This window comes from Herpailurus yagouaroundi, unplaced genomic scaffold, assembly GCF_014898765.1.
Source record: "Herpailurus yagouaroundi ecotype Mexico unplaced genomic scaffold, PumYag 250, whole genome shotgun sequence".
NCBI classification, from domain to species: domain Eukaryota; kingdom Metazoa; phylum Chordata; class Mammalia; order Carnivora; family Felidae; genus Herpailurus; species Herpailurus yagouaroundi.
The window spans coordinates 23,425,749-23,439,728 of NW_024412467.1; the positions used below are offsets into that span (position 1 = coordinate 23,425,749).

General features: G+C 43.9%; 1 protein-coding gene across 2 annotated transcripts in view; it reads right to left on the reverse strand.

The window, feature by feature from the left end:
- Positions 1–8,493: 8,493 nt before the first annotated feature.
- WRNIP1 (WRN helicase interacting protein 1) overlaps positions 8,494–13,980 on the reverse strand; it is a 25,263-nt gene continuing 19,776 nt past the window's right edge. Inside the window, exons 5-7 of one of the 2 annotated variants that reach the window (XM_040460699.1) lie at positions 10,503–10,658; positions 9,724–9,803; positions 8,494–9,144 (exon numbers count right to left, since the gene is read on the reverse strand). In XM_040460699.1, coding sequence (XP_040316633.1) covers positions 8,869–9,144; positions 9,724–9,803; positions 10,503–10,658 — 512 coding nt within the window. In that variant the 3' untranslated portion in view covers positions 8,494–8,868. The remainder of the gene's footprint in view (positions 9,145–9,723; positions 9,804–10,502; positions 10,659–13,980) is intronic. The other variant, XM_040460700.1, reaches the window with a different exon arrangement.

Genomic DNA, 13,980 nt, shown 5'->3' on the forward strand with positions numbered 1-13,980 from the left:
GAGGTCTCCTCTCCTTTGATCTTTCATGATTTCCACACCATCACCAAGTTCCTATTCTGAGAATGGTAAGTTGGAGGCAAATAGGCAATGAAAGTTTCGGCTAACACCACCAAGGAGGGCAAAGAGCAGAAATTCATTCCAGTCTGTGGCTGCTCAGGGCCATTAGTGGAGGAAGTGGTTAAGACCGCAGGGTGATGCAGAGACAGGGAGACAGGAGTGGAGGCCGTATTTATCAGTGTTCTGGAGTGCCTTCCATCCCTGTGTGACCATCAAGCAGGCTGATGAGAAAAATCTGACTTCCATGGTGTTAGAACTCTGATACTTGCTAATATTTCTTAACACCCTCACCTATAAAGGGCCAAAAAAAATTTAACAGTCCCTTATTTTTAGATTATGCTGACAGTTGATAAAGTACCTGCTACCTGTGTTACCTTACTTGACTTTCATAAGAAACTTCCAAAGTGAAAGTGAGCCCGGCAGCCAGTTATCCTCGCTGTAAAGCTGAGAGGACTGAGGCCCAAGGAATTTATGTGACTTTCCAGAGATTGGATAATGGCTTTGTCTCAAAATCTTATTTTCCCAACACTGAAGAATGCTAGAAGGATCTACAATGTGCACTTTAATTGAATGACTCATCATCGAAAGGGGGACTTTCCTTTAAGAGGTTTTATGATGTGAATAACAAGCATGCATCTTCAAACTGCATGAGTTTTTAGGGATGATTATAATCTACCCTCCTTTAAGAGATAAGGAGGCGGAGGTTTAGAGGAGACTAATTAGTATTCTGTGATCCCAGAAGTTGTTTGAATCTGTTTTATGACTTACCACCTTAATCATGTTAATTATATAGTTTTTATTGTACTCCATTAAAACAGCATGGAAAGGTAAAGAAACACTGACATTACAATCAGGTTATTTCTTAAATATATATATCGCAAAAAGGAGGTGGATCCTGTGATTGATTGATTATTTATTTATTTATTTTAGTGCAGAAGTAGAAAATTCATGGCCTTATTCTAAACCACACTATTATTCTCAGTCATTCTACATGAGTCCAGCAAGCCAGACAGGGAAAACCAGCTCAGGATGTGACTGGCCTATTGACCTGAGTCAGGGAAGTCTCACACTTGCACCAACTGAGATAAGGAAGATATCTACTCTTGAATATCACTATCTTCTCTAGCAACTAATGTCAACTAAACACATGCTTGCTGAAAACCTAGTAAGAGACAGGACTTGTGAAGTTAATATGATTATTGCTATCACTGCCTTCGGATTATTGGTATCATCCGTATCCCAAAAGACACAATTGTATTCAATGCTGGCTGCTTGGTGTGATGTAAGCAGAGGAAGGAATCAATTAATTCCAACTGGTTGGTTTAGGGAAGACTTCACATTTTTGTTGGATTTTGAGGCAAGATTTCAAAAAATTGATAATGGAAGAAATACTTTCTGCTTCAGAAAATATGTGTGTGTCATAAGGCTGACAGTTATGTAACTCCCACTCATGGTAAAGAAATACCAGACCTATAATTTTGCAGATTGCCCAAGGAGATCGCTGTGTGGACTCTGGCTTCCTCAAAGCTGGTTTTAACCGGGGCACAGCTCCTCCTGAGGAACAAGGAACCTTCCTTGTGTGTGCACTTGTGATTCAAGCTTCCCATATCCATGGTCAGGTCTGACTTTCTCCATGCTCTCGGCCCACTGAGAGAGACTCTCTGTGATCATGATACCTGTTTCTTCTCATTGTAATAGTGAGGAGGTGGCCAGTCAGACAGAGAATTCACTGGCTGCAAGATAAGGTCCATATATCTCATTCCTCAGTAAGGAGCCAAGTCAGGGAAAAGCTGTGTGTTCAGTAGAAGCTAAAAGTTCATCAGGATAGTCAAGACACACAGAAATAATCTTGCCCCCAAAACTATCTTCCCTCAGGGCCCACCAGCCCATGCGGTGCCTCCATGAGAATGGGAAACAGAGGCCCTTTCCTCTGGGTATCAGCTGGCCTGCCCCTGGGCCCACCTGGCTGGTACATGCTTGGCAGTTCTGTGTCCCCACTCACGTACCAATTTCAAGTGCAGATGGCTTAAACCAGTTGCACTTGGGTAAAACTAGCAGCAACTATTTGAAGGGGCTGAGGGAAAAGTGGGGAGAGAAGGGAGACAGGCCCACTTGGCATGAAGACTTTGGACAGGCCTCCTCATGGCTTCATAAGTCCCTGACTATAGCAATAAAGAAAAGATAAATGAGTATACGGGTTAGCATTTTTACCCTTGGTCTGAAAAGAGTCTGTTTGCCACTGAGAAACCTCTTTCTAGAGCACTGATGTCGGGTAGCATAGCATAGTGCAGTGATTCTCAAAGTGTGATCCTCATGGACCAGCAGTAACAGCATCACCTGGGAACTTAATAGAAACACAAATTCTTAGGGCCCATCACAGACTGACAGAAATTCTGGGGTTTATACAAGAACTTCAGGTGCTTCTGAGGCACATGAGAGTTGAGAATCCCTGGGAAAATGGCCGAGCAGGCCAGACCACATGGGTTTCAAGCCTGGTTCTCTCATCCTGGGACAGTCACTTAAACCTCCCTAAGACCCAAAGCCCTCTTCTATATTTAAAATAGACGTAATAACAATACTAGCTCAGATAGTTATTTTGGAAATTGAGATCAGAAATGTAAAACACTTTGAATAGTGCCCAACACGTAGCAGTCAGTACACATGTTTGCAACTATTGACACCAGCCAAAATTAAGTGTCAAGTGTCCCTGGGAAGACTGCAACCCTCCGCCTCCCCCGGCTGGCCTCCCCGGTTCAGTGTGGCCACTCAGGGAAGGAAATGAAAGAGGATGTTGTCAGGCACTAGCCTCTCATATTGCACAGTCCAGAGGAACAGAGCAATATCCAGCCAACACGCTGCAGCCCTGGAAAACCACAGGTGCTCACAGAGCTGTGAGCAAAAGCACCGTTGGCCTGATGGGTCTGAGAAGGCTTTCCTAAGAAAGTAATGTTTCAGCTGAGGTCAGAATGAGTGACAGTCATACCTAACTCTTGATGAACACTTACTATGTGCCTGGCATTACTTTCAACAATATGTATTTTAAATCAGGTAATCCCCGTTCTGATTAGACACTATTTTGATCCCTATCCTACAGATGAAGAAAGTGAAAAAGGTGATAACCTTGACCAAGGTCACATAGTACAGATGTGGCACAGATAGAATTTGAACCCAAGCAGACAGATCCCTGGGCCCATGCTCTTCACTCTACATAAATTGGTGGAGGAGCTGAAAGACCCAGGGGCTGGGGTGCTAGAGGCAGGAGTGTGGGGTGAAGTGAGGCTGGGGAGGTGGTAGGAGTCAGATCATGGGCTTGTTTTTATACCGAGAGCAGAGAAACACCATGTAAGGATTTTAAGCAGCAGGTAGAAAGGGCTGATGGTAGGAGATCAGACAGGTCTCCTTCCTCCCCAGCTGTACTGTGTAGACTGGAGGGTGGGGGGAAGGAGTGTGCCAAGGTCAGGAAAGAAAAGAAGGCAGCAAGTCCAGACGGCAGGCAAAGGAGAAGGAAGTGGCTCAAGACCCATAGAATATTTCTTCTCTGTTTCTCTGATGGTTACCAAATCCAGTTCTTCAGTGCCCACCGTGTCATACCTTGTGTGGATGGCCCAGCTGGTGTCGTGCAACACACAAAATGTGTGGCCCCCTGGTGGCTCTGTATGCAGCCATTAAATGTCATATTGCTAACAGACTAATTTCAGGATGTGAAAAATCATGTGGTGAGGTGAGAAAAAGCAAGCTATAAAGCAGATGACATATGCTTCCAATTTTCACACACAGACACACACACACACACGCTCGTGTGCGCACACCCATTGGAAAAATACCCGAAGGACATATACTAAAATGTTAACAGTAGACATCATTGAGAAGAAATATCAAAGTTGATTTTTATTATTTTTCTGTGTGTGCATGTTTGTTTGCTGTACCCTCTCCTGTAAGTTTTTTGGCAATGATCACATGCTTTTGTAATCAAGTAAATTCTTTTAAAAACTGTTTATTCTTGTATGAGGCTAATCTCAAATAGTGAACCCAGTCTTGGCTGAGTGTGGCCACCTGTGTCAGGTGGGCGCTCTGATGAGATACTTAAGCATTGCCTCATCGGTCACGGCTGAAGCCTGACTCCTGGTGGACAGAAGTATCAAAGACAGACTTCTGTTTGAAGACATCTATGTAAATAGCTTGTTGAAGTTTACTTATTCACTCATTTTATTATTCAACAAGTATGTACTGATCACATTCTAAACATGAAGCACGATGGGAATATAAAAACAAGTTTAAGTAATGTTTACAAGTTATGTTTATAATAAAATCATGTTAAGGAATATGACTTGCCTTTCCTTTAGTTGGAGTTTTATGTCACGATAGTATGGCAGTTTCTTCACGCTGGTCCTGCTCCTCAGAGACTATGGTCTATTCCCCGGCTGTTACCGAGAATGGGATATTTTTCTTGGTATATTTTCTGTCTATAATTAGTAGTCCCGAACCTATTAATTTTCATGTATTAACATCCAACCATTTTCTTGGACTTTTAGTTTTTCAGACTATTCTCTCTGGTTCTCAAGGTATACGGTAATACAGAATTTTCTTCTAAAATACAGTAGTTGTACCTCTGCCTCAGAGACCTGTCTATTCTAGGTATTCACCACTTGTTCCTTTAAATCCACTTTCCACCCTTCTTATGCTCCTTTTCAATCAGGGAAGCTTTGGGTAGGTTCTGTCAATGGGAGGCAACAGCAAGAGATCAGAGGGCAGGAGACAGGTCAGGCTATTCATTTCCTTTCCCGAAATTTTGTTCCCCTATTTCATTTTTTAAAAAAATTCTTAAAAAAATGTTTTATTTTTGAGAGAGAGACAGAGCATGAGCAGGGAAGGGGCAGAGAGAGGGAGACAAAGAATCCAAAGGAGGCTCCAGGCTCTGAGCCATCAGCACAGAGCCGGATGCGGGGCTTGAAACCATGAACCATGAGATCATGACCTGAGCCAAAGTCGGACATTTCACCGAGCCACCCAAGCGCCCCTTAAATTTTTTTTAATGTTTATTTATTTTTGAGAGAGAGAGAGAGTGTGTGTGCGTGAGCAGGGGAGGGACAGAGAAAGAGGGAGACACAAAATCTGAAGCAGGTTCCAGGCTCCGAGCTGTCAGCACAGAGCTTGATGCTGGGCTCAAATCTGCAAACTGTGAGATCATGGCCTGAGGTTAAGTTGGATGCTTAACTGACTGAACTACCCAGGCCACCCTTTGCTCCCCCTGTATCTGCCAAGAGGCACAGTAGCTCCTGAGCTCTTCCACTTCTATTTATAGTCACAATCCTTGTCAGAAGGCAGTCTCAGGGTTTCCTCTCAGCTCCCTCCCCTTGCCTCCTCAGGTCTTGAGTTGGAATTGTTTCCTGTGGCTGGGAGCTGTAAATATTTTCATTAATTTTAAATTAAATATCCTAAATATCCATAAAGATGATGGACTGAACACACATCTAATTTTTTTCTCTCAAGCACCCTCACCCCACAAAGAACCATGGAAAGGAATCTTTAAAAGCCATCAACCCTTGATATGGAGAGAACAAGTGATAATGGCGCCATAACATTAGAGGTTGGGAAGATGGCAGGCAAGTGGTAACTGACTTGGCAGATCTCAGTAGGGAAAGCCAAAAACCCACCTGATCTATGTGGCAGGTGTCTCAAAGGCTTGGGCAGTGGTGGGTATGCTCTCCTATTCCAGGCGACTGGAGAATTCTGAACTAGACCCGGATTGAGTTGGAGCCCTGGCTACTGTTTCATATTCAGAGATCAAGGGGACATAGGCACACAGATTGCTGTGCAAGGACTGCCTACACGGCACTGAGAACACGGGGAGCCAGACCTTTACCTACTCAGCAGGAAAAAAGAAGAGTTTCTCGGGGGCCCTAAACAGTCCAAGAAGAGCTTAAGTACACAGACTTTCAGAATTTCCATGGCTCAGCAGGGATCAGAGTCCACTCCCACCACAGGCTCAGAGCTTCCAGTCTGAAATATCGAGACCAAAACAAACAGAAAAAAAAAAAAAAAAAAAAAAAAAAAGGAAGGAGAGAATACATAGGGAGAAAATTAAAAACAAATTTAATATCCTTTAGAGAGAAAGCAGTCATCAAACAAATGAGTCAGCAAGTAAACACAGGCTACTCCAAACAAAAAGGGAACATTAAAAGTGAGCTCTTGGAAATTTAAAACATGATGATGGTAAAAATGAAGGGATGAAAATAGAGGAATTTCCCAGAAGGTAGAGCAAAAAGACAAAAGGATGGGGAATGAGGGAAGACAGAGACTGGGACCAGTTCAAGAGGGTGAAGTTCCCGACACACCAGAGAAAATGGAGGTGAGAAAAATGCAGACTCTCCCTTCACATATATTCCTTATCAAACCACTTACCATGTTCACCACCAGCAATCATCCATCATCATCTCCACTAGATTACTGCAAATTCTGATTTCCACTCTCCTCGCTTTGCCCTGCCTTTCCTCATCAATGCAGCAGAGGTGATCCTTACAAAATTTAAGTCCCATTGTAACACTCCTTTGCTAGAAACCTTGAGTAAAAGCCAGTCTTTCCCATGACCAAAAAGGTTCCACCTGTCCAAACCCACATCGTCTTTCTTTTCTCAACTTCAACTACTTCCTTTCCTCTCCTCTAATCAGACTGACCTTCTTACTGGCACTGAGCCTCCTAGACATCTTTCTTCCTCAGGGCCTTTGTACTTGCTGTTCCCTTTGCCTGGAATGATCTCCCACATACATGAATGGCATAATCACTTCCTCTCCTTCATTTTTTATTTTGAGAGAGAGACAGAGAGAGAGAGAGAGAGAGAGAGAGAGAGAGAGAGAGAGAGAGAGAGGAGACAGGCAGAGAAAGGGAGACACAGAATTCAAAGCAGGCTCCAGGCTCTGGAGCTGTCAGCACAGAGCCCGACGCGGGGCTCAAACTCCTGAACCCATGAGATCACGACCTGAGCTAAAGTCAGACACTTACCTGAGCCACCCAGATGCCCCTCACTTCCTCTCATTTTTGACTCAAACATTTCCTTCTTGATGAGGTCTACCTTGGCTACTCCAAATAAAACCATGAGCACCTATCCCCACCTATTCCCTATTTTCTCCATAGTCCTTATCATTAAGTGACATTTTACAATGCCATTTTTCATACTTTTTGATGAACATGGAATTTTGACTTTCTTCACTAATGTGTTCCCAAAAAGAGTGCTTAGCATGGGGCACTCAATATTTATTAAATAAACTTTCCCAGAACTGAACTCAAAATGAGTTTCCAGATTGAAAGTGTCCACCAAACACCCAGTAAAACCACTGCAAACTTTCCAAGCACTAGGAATAAAGAGAAAAGATTCTGTCCACTTGCTGAGGACATAAATCAGAATTTCAAATTTCTCGACAGTAACATGGTAAAGAGCAAGACAATGGACAATTCCCAGCCTAAAATTTATTCCCCAACTGTTAGACAAGTCTGAAGGTGGAATAAGAGCATTTTCAGACTCTTAAGATCTAAGGATAATTTGCCTCCTATGCATCCTTGGTCCACAAAGCGACTAAAGCATGTGGATCACCTAAGCAGAAAAAGGAAAGCATAGAATCCTGCAAACCAGAACATGTGAGGCATGCGCAAAGATGTTCAGGGTCACAAGAAAGGGAGATTCTGGGATGACAACTGTGCACTAAAGCACAACCAGTCCAGTCTGAGGGATTTCGCACAATGCAATCTCACGATCTCTGTAGCCTGGTAAAACTAGCAAAGGATGTGTTGTGCAGAAATGATGGAACAAACCAAGAAGGTAGGGAATACCATGGAGAAAACAGGAATTCTCATTTAGGAGAAAGGCAGAGGAAGTCCGAGGACAGGAGCTGTGCAGCATTCCAGAGAGCAGTAGCATTGCCCTGGAGGGATCACACCAAGGGTGTAAACAGAACTGACAAACTGATGGGCTTATCCTTGTGGATGGCTATGAAGTAGTTTGGAAAGAATTAGCAGTAGGTACAAAGGCAACTAAGCTGTGTGTGTGTGTGGTAAATTTAAGTTTAGGAAACACAAAAGTAAAACAGGAATGTATCATTTATAAACATGGAGCTGCAAGAAGAAACTGGAGGCATGAACACACTACTGGATTCTTTTATAAGCCATTTAAAATTCTATGTATTCCTTTAAAAATTAAAATTGATTTTCAAAAAGATACACTGATTTCTCACTAAGCTTTCCAAACTTCTCACCTCTGGGAATTTTTCTTTCACAGTATTTACCTACCAAAATGTGATGGTAACCGATGTTGGTAGCTAGGATCCCAGGTGGCAAAGACATGAAAGAATTGAAGAGTACTTTGAAATAGTTTTATTGGCTCATAAGACCTTTGCATATAAAAAAAATACCCAAAACACTATGCAGTATTAAATCACAATTACATTTTTTTTTTTTACCAATTCAAACTACCCTGAATATACATCTTTTAAAGGAAAAAAATCCTACAGAACTGAATTCTGAAATGACATTATGACTTAAATACTATGACAAAATAGATAATTCCTTATAACATTAATTCATTGCACAAAGCTGCCAGATATTTTCATAAGCATAACCATTGCACAGAGTGCAAATGAACACAATTTCAATGTTACACATTTAGTTGAAGTACATGTGCCTCCACCTAAGAACTCTGACATTTCTGGCACAAAATGTTGGTCTCTCTGAACTTCCACCAGGCAACCAACTTCACAATCCAGTTACTCTTTCTCTCCCTAAAAAACAGACACATCCTTCTGCCATCAAAGCCTACAAGAGTCAGCATCGCCTCTGCTTAAAGAAATCGACTCCTCTCAATTCTTCTGGCAGGTACTCTTGATCCACAGGCTCACTGTACATGGGGTTGTACTTGTAGCCCTTGCCGTAGCCCAAATCCTTCATCAGCCTGGTGGGCGCGTTCCTCAGGTGCAGCGGGACGGGGGGCAGAGGCCCCTGGTGGTTTCGCAGGCAGGCTTTGACGTTGTTGTATGCGCTGTACACCTCAATGGACTTTGGGGCTCTGGCAAAATAGACTACACACTGGGCCAGAAGCACCTACGGCAAGAAGGAAACATTTATTATGAAGGTGCCAGAAAGTTTGTCTTGTGGAATATTTTATGACATCTCTAGTTAACTCTGAAAAGATTCCCACCATGCTTTTATTACCCCTTTTTTGCCTACAGCCCAGATAACCACCTGTGATGGGAAGAAATTCCTACAGGAGGCGCGAGGTGAACTAGACCAATGATATCCTTTTTTTTGTTAAACAGAACTTTCTACTAAACGATTTTTTTGTTGTTAAAACCCCAACGTAGAAAACAGATAAATATGAAGCTGCTCTGTTTGTGGGTGAACTTACAGAAACTTCCTGTTCAGCTGTTTCAACACTTCTGCCCCCAGGAAAGCCTGAGCACTTCCTCCACAACCAGGACTACTAAAAAGTTTCTGCTGTTGACACCTAAGGTCTCCTCTCTCTCTAGTGTCTAAGCTTCTAAAATGAGAGTTAAAAAGCCAAGCAGCTTCCTCAGTGGGCTCACACATTAAAGGTGACGGTAGAATGGATGTTCAAATCCACAAAGGGACACAGCACAAGAGAAAGGAACTGATTTACAAAGAACTGGCTGATGACTTTACCTCACATTCGGGCATGCCTATAAAATGACAGCCTTGGTAGGCAGCAACTGCTTGTGTTAACGCAGATGGGTCTGCCAGACCTGTCACACACACAGAAAGACAGAGGAAAGTTTAAGTCACAGTGCACACTCCCACCCAGGCCAGTCAGCGAGCTGCTGCGACTAGAGACCACCACTGCCTGTGGACTTTGTTGACCAAAAAATCCCATTTAGCAAAATGGACAGACTTTTCTCTGATCTCATTAGCTTATTCGAGAAATATTTACTGAGTGGTAAAGTGTTTCCTCATGGATAAAAACTACATCTAGTAGGAAAAGGAAGTATATACAACAAACATGAGGAGCAAAGGCCATGCAGACACAGTCACAAGGACAGACACATGAAAACCAAAACATCTACTAATATCAAAGAAAAGTAAAGCTTTTCTAATCTTTTTCTTTAGTGTCTAGAACCTTCCATTTCTGTTTCAGGAGGTGTCCACTGAAAACCTGAACACGTGACTGCAAAGCATTTAAAATATTTTATTTCAATACTCATGTTAGGAAAATCACTACTGAAGAGGAAACAGTGATGACTTTAGGAACATAGATACTCAAAAGTATACACTCAATGCCAAGAAATAAACCAGTGAGTCCACACTTGTCTTCTTATCTTCTCCTTACCTGTCCACATCATACCAAGAAATTCTTAGGCCAAAAAGCAGCAGCATTCCTGCCCCCAACACCATGCAACCCCATTCTTTGTGAACACCAGGGTCCGGGTCCTTCCCAGAACACTCACCTATGTCCTCACTGGCAAACCTCACAAGCCTCCTTGCCACATACAGCGGATCCTCTCCTCCTTCAAGCATGCGTGCGAGCCAGTAGAGGGAGGCACTCTGGTCTGAGCCCCTCATTGACTTATGAAGTGCAGAGATGCAGTTGTAATGCTCTTCTCCTAGACACCACAAAAAGTACTTGCTCAACTGTGGGCCAGAAGTGGGAACACACAAAGCTCACAGGAGGGTCATCTGAGCCATAGGTTTGCTTCACTGGGTTGATTTTTTTTTTAAATTTTTTTAACGTTTATTTATTTTTGAGACAGAGAGAGACAGAGCATGAACGGGGGAGGGGCAGAGAGAGAGGGAGACACAGAATCTGAAGCAGGCTCCAGGCTCTGAGCTGTCAGCACAGAGCCCGACGTGGGGCTCAAACTCACGGACCACAAGATCATGACCTGAGCTGAAGTCAGACGCTTAACCGACCAAGCCACCCAGGCGCCCCTTCACGGGGTTGATTTTAAGGAAGCCTGGATAAGGGACCCAGGAAAGCCTGGGGAGAGTGAGATCTGACAGCCATCCTCAAGTTGCTTGGCGGGAGGGTGCAATGCCATGGGCATGGAGCAGACCCATGCAGTTCCCGTATGGCCCGTGGGGCTATCTGGTAACCTGGTCCACTCAGAGAAGGAGGCTGCCGCAGAACCTGTGCTGTCCATGCGGCGAGGGAGTACAGACCAGGCGAGGAGAGGTGGTTCTCCGGGGCCCCACTGGACTGCCACAGCCAAGCGACGAAGGAGAGGGATTCTGATGTTCCAGTTCTACCATGTGCCCCCCTGTCATTTTGAGGAAAACTGACCCTGGGTCCGGTTGTAGCCATTAGGATGGAGAGTCAAGTGGCAAGGACAGCTGTTACAGCCCTCAGTGTCCTTTTCAGCTGCCTTTCTGGTATCTGAAGGCTGTGGTCATTTAAATCTGGTTTGGGACGCCCATGTGGTAGGATCCCAGAAGGGCAGTTACATGGAATGACAGCACTGTAGTCCCTTGCCCTCATCACTTGGTCTCCTCCCACTTTTCACCCAGGATTCACATGTAAACAAATCAGTGAAATGTGGTATTAAAAAACATATTTAAGAAGAGAAAATTTTATCTAAATATTTGTATTTGCACACATTTCACGATTTTCTGACCATCATCTCTTCCTTATGTTCGAGGAGAGGGCAGCCTCTTCCTGAGAGAGAGCAGGGGGGTTATTCTTATTAGTATTAGCCCTTCCAAGCAAGCACCAATGTGGACAGTGAGATCATGACCTGCTCTGCATAGCATTTGAGCCCCGGGAACAAGTCCCAGCATCTGACCATGCTGGTAAGACAATACTTGGCCTTTATGGCTTTCATGGGACAAGATGCTGGCCTGTCAAGGAGGAAAGACCCAAGAGGCTAACTGCAGGGACCTGAGCACCTCCTGTTCAGGAAGAAGGCAGATCAATGGTTTCAGCTCAGCCACCAGATTTCTGTGGACAAGCAGAGTTGTCCTCTAGCTCACGGCTTCCTCAGCTAAGTCACAATGTCACAGAGACTGGCTGTGAGAATGTTCTGGGTGAACTCCACAAGGTTCTGGCACACCCCTCATTCATAGACCTGACCGTTTCATGGATATATGGGAGATGAAAGAAGCCACTTCTGCTTCACTTTCTGTCAAATGTAAATGAGAAGATGGCAACGAATCTCCCTGACACAAACATTACTCACTTTCTCATGCCTTTACTGCAGGTCAACGCTGAAAGGTAAATATGGTTAAGAGCATGAGCTCTAAAGTCAGGCAGCCTGGGTTTGAGTGCCATACTTACTAGCCATGACCACGGGCAAGTTACTGATCCTCTCTACACCTCAGGCTTCTCAGTTGTAATGTGGGGATTAGAAGATTACATGGTTCATAGGATTGAGTCTTAATGTATGCCTGGTATGCAGTAAGCACTCCAGAAACATGTAAGCATTAGATACCGCTCTAGGCTAGCTTTCATTTTTGCTTTTATCATATACCACTTTTTAACCTAAAATTTCAAGTTATTTATGTAGAATCCTGACCTTAATGCAAGGCAGAGAATTTGTTCTCATTTGGAAGTTTCTTTACTCTGATGCAGAAATATCTGAGCTAGTTACTGGATCCTACATGTGAGTAGCTATACACTAGATGACATTAAAAGAAATAATTAAAATCGTGGGGGTGGGGATTTTTGTCTCACCAGAGTTATAAAAAGGCCCAAGAGTATAAGCTAGCAGGTTTCCAGGGCAATGCTTCGATCATCCCTATTTATGGAACACAGCTTGGAAGAGAACAATTCTCTAGGATATGAACTGTATGAGCGTCTACAGATCCATGGTTGTGATGTTACACTACAGTGGAGTATGCTGGAGGTGGGGGGAGGGGAGGGATGGTCACATTAAGGATTGACTTGTAGAATGTGTGGTTTCTCAAGGCCCTACCCCAGGCAGCCTATGTCCTATGTCCCCAGTCCTTCCTGGGGCAGCACAAGAGCCACAGAGAAAGTGGTCCCCATTGTGCATGGCTCCCCTGAATGGAATATGAGCCCTAAGAAGTAGAAACCCTATGACATGTCTGACATCCACTGTGTGTGTATGGGTGTGAGTGTACTCACGTGAGTGTGTGTTACTGTGTGAGTGTACTCTAGTGGGAAACTGGTGACCTCAGGGTGGGGCTGGAGTGGGGAAGGACACAGTCCTAGGAACCAGTCTGGCACCTGGAGTTAAGAATGAGTTTTACCGCTTGTTTTGTGAACTAAGGCAAGCTTTGTTATCTGTAAAATGGGGAATATAATAACTACCTCCTATGGTAACTGTGAGAATTAAAAAAAAAAGACAATGTGTACAAGATACTTAAATATTCAATGCTAGTTAATGTTATGTTTAATGGTAGCTTTTTGGTTTTTAAATGACAGTCTGATAAAATGTGAAAAAATAGTTCCAATCCATCCAGTCAAAATGAAGAATCTCCTTTACGACATGTACAAGCAGGGAGAGAACTCCTGTTGTTGGAACACCAACAATGGAGAGTCCAGTATGTGGGAATATTTTTGCCTCTTAAAATTTAAACTTTTGTTCGTGTCCCCAATTCTTGTATTTGGTCAAAAGTAAAGCAAAGCTCCAAGACTAGAATGCTTTACCTTTCAGGTTTTCTAAGCATTCATATGACATTCAGGAGCACAGACAGCTGGCCACCTGGGATCTCTGAGCTCTGCTAGGAGAGGTCCTGTCAAGAGGCACGTTCACATCAGAAAGTAGACAGGGTTTGGGCGCCTGGGTGGCGCAGTCGGTTAAGCGTCCGACTTCAGCCAGGTCACGATCTCACGGTCCGTGAGTTCGAGCCCCGCATCAGGCTCTGGGCTGATGGCTCAGAGCCTGGAGCCTGTTTCCGATTCTGTGTCTCCCTCTCTCTCTGCCCCTCCCCCGTTCATGCTCTGTCTCTCTCTGTCCCCCCCCCCCC